Genomic DNA, 2012 nt, shown 5'->3' with positions numbered 1-2012 from the left:
TATATATATATAAAATAAATAATAAATGAGTATATGCATATATACGTACAGGTATTTGCAAACAAAACGTAGACAAGAAAATAATAATAACCAGAGTACAGAAAACACACAAGCCACATAGAGAACATTTTCCTTCATCAGCTACCCCCATTTTAACACCGATGCATGTTCACACGCATTCGTAAATATTTTCATATACACATACATGCACACGCACATACATACGCACAGGCGCACACGCGCTTACACAGTCACGCAAGCGTGCATACAAGTACATACGTATACATATATATACACACACACACACTCGTATATATGTATGTATGTATGTATATTAACTGTATTTTTATTTTTGCAGCAAAACCTTGTTCAGAGTTTTCAGCTCCTAATGTTGAATTTGCAACAAGAACCTGTAAAACCACAAACCAATCCGTTGAATGTACATACACATGTATAAGTGGGTATGTATTTCCTGTCCAAAATCTAGTTCCTAGTTTCACAATATCGTGTACACCCAGTTCCAGTTGGCAAGGAAAACTGAATAGCAGTGCATGTGCTGGTAAGTTCAATACATATGTGTACGTGCATATGTTTATATACATAATATTTTATCCTATATTTGTGGGTAGGTAAAAAGCAGAAGTAGGAAAAAAGCAGAAGTAGGTAAAAAGCAGAAGTAGGTAAAAAGAAAGATGGTTATGTGGCAATTATGTAGCAAAGCACACATACGCACATTGTACACAAGCACACTTACATATATTGTAGATTGAAAGAAAGAAAGAAAGAAAGAAAGAAATAATGCGTTTTTTTTTTTAATTGCATGAACTAAAAGTCAGAGGGGGACGGGATAAACTACCTGTATCAACTTGCTATAAAAGTAGGTAGTGTTTTTACCTTGTCCTTATTCTTAGTTCAAGTTTTGAAATGTGCAGTTCGATTTTAATAGTTATTTTTTCAAAGCTATAATGGAAGTGACAAGGGAGCATATTCGACATATTTTGCTTTGAGTTCAATAAAAGCAACAACGCAACGGAAAGTCTGAGGAATATTAATATTGTATATGAGATCGGATAATAAGGGTAAACCAGTATCAACGGTGGTTCCAGAAATTCCGAGCCGAAAATTACAGCCTAGTTGACGAGCTTCGTTCTGGAAGATTTGTAGAGCTCGGCGAGGACGTTCTGCAAACTCTGGTGGAACAAAATCCCATCGTAACTGTTGAGGAACTAGCAGAGAAGCTTGGATTTGGTTGTTTAACCATTCATCTACACTTGCGTGTCATCGAACAAGTCAGCAAATTGGGTCAATGGGTTCCTGACAAACTTTCAGAGTCTAATCGTACGCAGAGTGAATGTGTGCTGTTCTTTGCTGTCTCGTCTCACGAATGAGCTTTTTTGTACCGAATAGTGAGTGGTGACTAGAAATGATTTTTCTATAAAAATGTCGAGCGCCGAAGAGAGTTGGTAGGGAAAGGAGAAACAGCGGCAACGCAGGCTAAAGAAGGTCTTCACCCACGTATGGTGTTGTTATTTGTTTGGTGGGATATGAAAGGATTAGTCCACTTTCAACTTTGAAACCCAAACCAAACGATAACAAAGGAGATTTACTGCGAGCAGCTGAAGCAACTTAAGTCAGTGCTAGAAGAAAAACGACCATCTTTGGTTTCAAGACGAAAGGTGTTCTTCTATCAGGGTAATGCTTGAACACATACAGTGAGGATGACATTCCAAAGGCTAGATCAGTTTCAATCGGAAACGATGTCCCACTCACCATATTCACTGGACATTGTCCCATCTGATTATCATTTATTCCGCAGTTTTCAAAATCATTTGAACGGAAAAAATGTGAATTCTGTAGACAAGGTCAGAACAGTACTGGAGGAGTATTTTTCGTCACAGACAAGTGAATTTTGGAAGAGGGGGGGGCCTTGCAAGTCAACCAGACAGATGGAAGAGCATTGTAGAAAATGAAGGAGAGAATATTTTAGATTAAAAAAGAACTTTGTTTATCTT

At 37.6% G+C, this 2012-nt stretch overlaps 1 protein-coding gene across 1 annotated transcript in view; it reads left to right on the top strand.

Moving 5' to 3' along the window:
* The window catches only part of LOC106868257 (uncharacterized), a 207241-nt gene that overhangs the window by 130287 nt on the left and 74942 nt on the right, over positions 1-2012 (top strand). Inside the window, exon 25 of the mRNA XM_052970932.1 lies at positions 163-559. Within this exon, the coding sequence (XP_052826892.1) occupies positions 163-559 (397 nt within the window). The remainder of the gene's footprint in view (positions 1-162; positions 560-2012) is intronic.

Source organism: Octopus bimaculoides, chromosome 9, assembly GCF_001194135.2.
Source record: "Octopus bimaculoides isolate UCB-OBI-ISO-001 chromosome 9, ASM119413v2, whole genome shotgun sequence".
Taxonomy (NCBI): Eukaryota; Metazoa; Mollusca; class Cephalopoda; order Octopoda; family Octopodidae; genus Octopus; species Octopus bimaculoides.
Note: the sequence above shows the minus strand (reverse complement) of the source record. Positions and strands in the feature narration are given on the sequence as shown.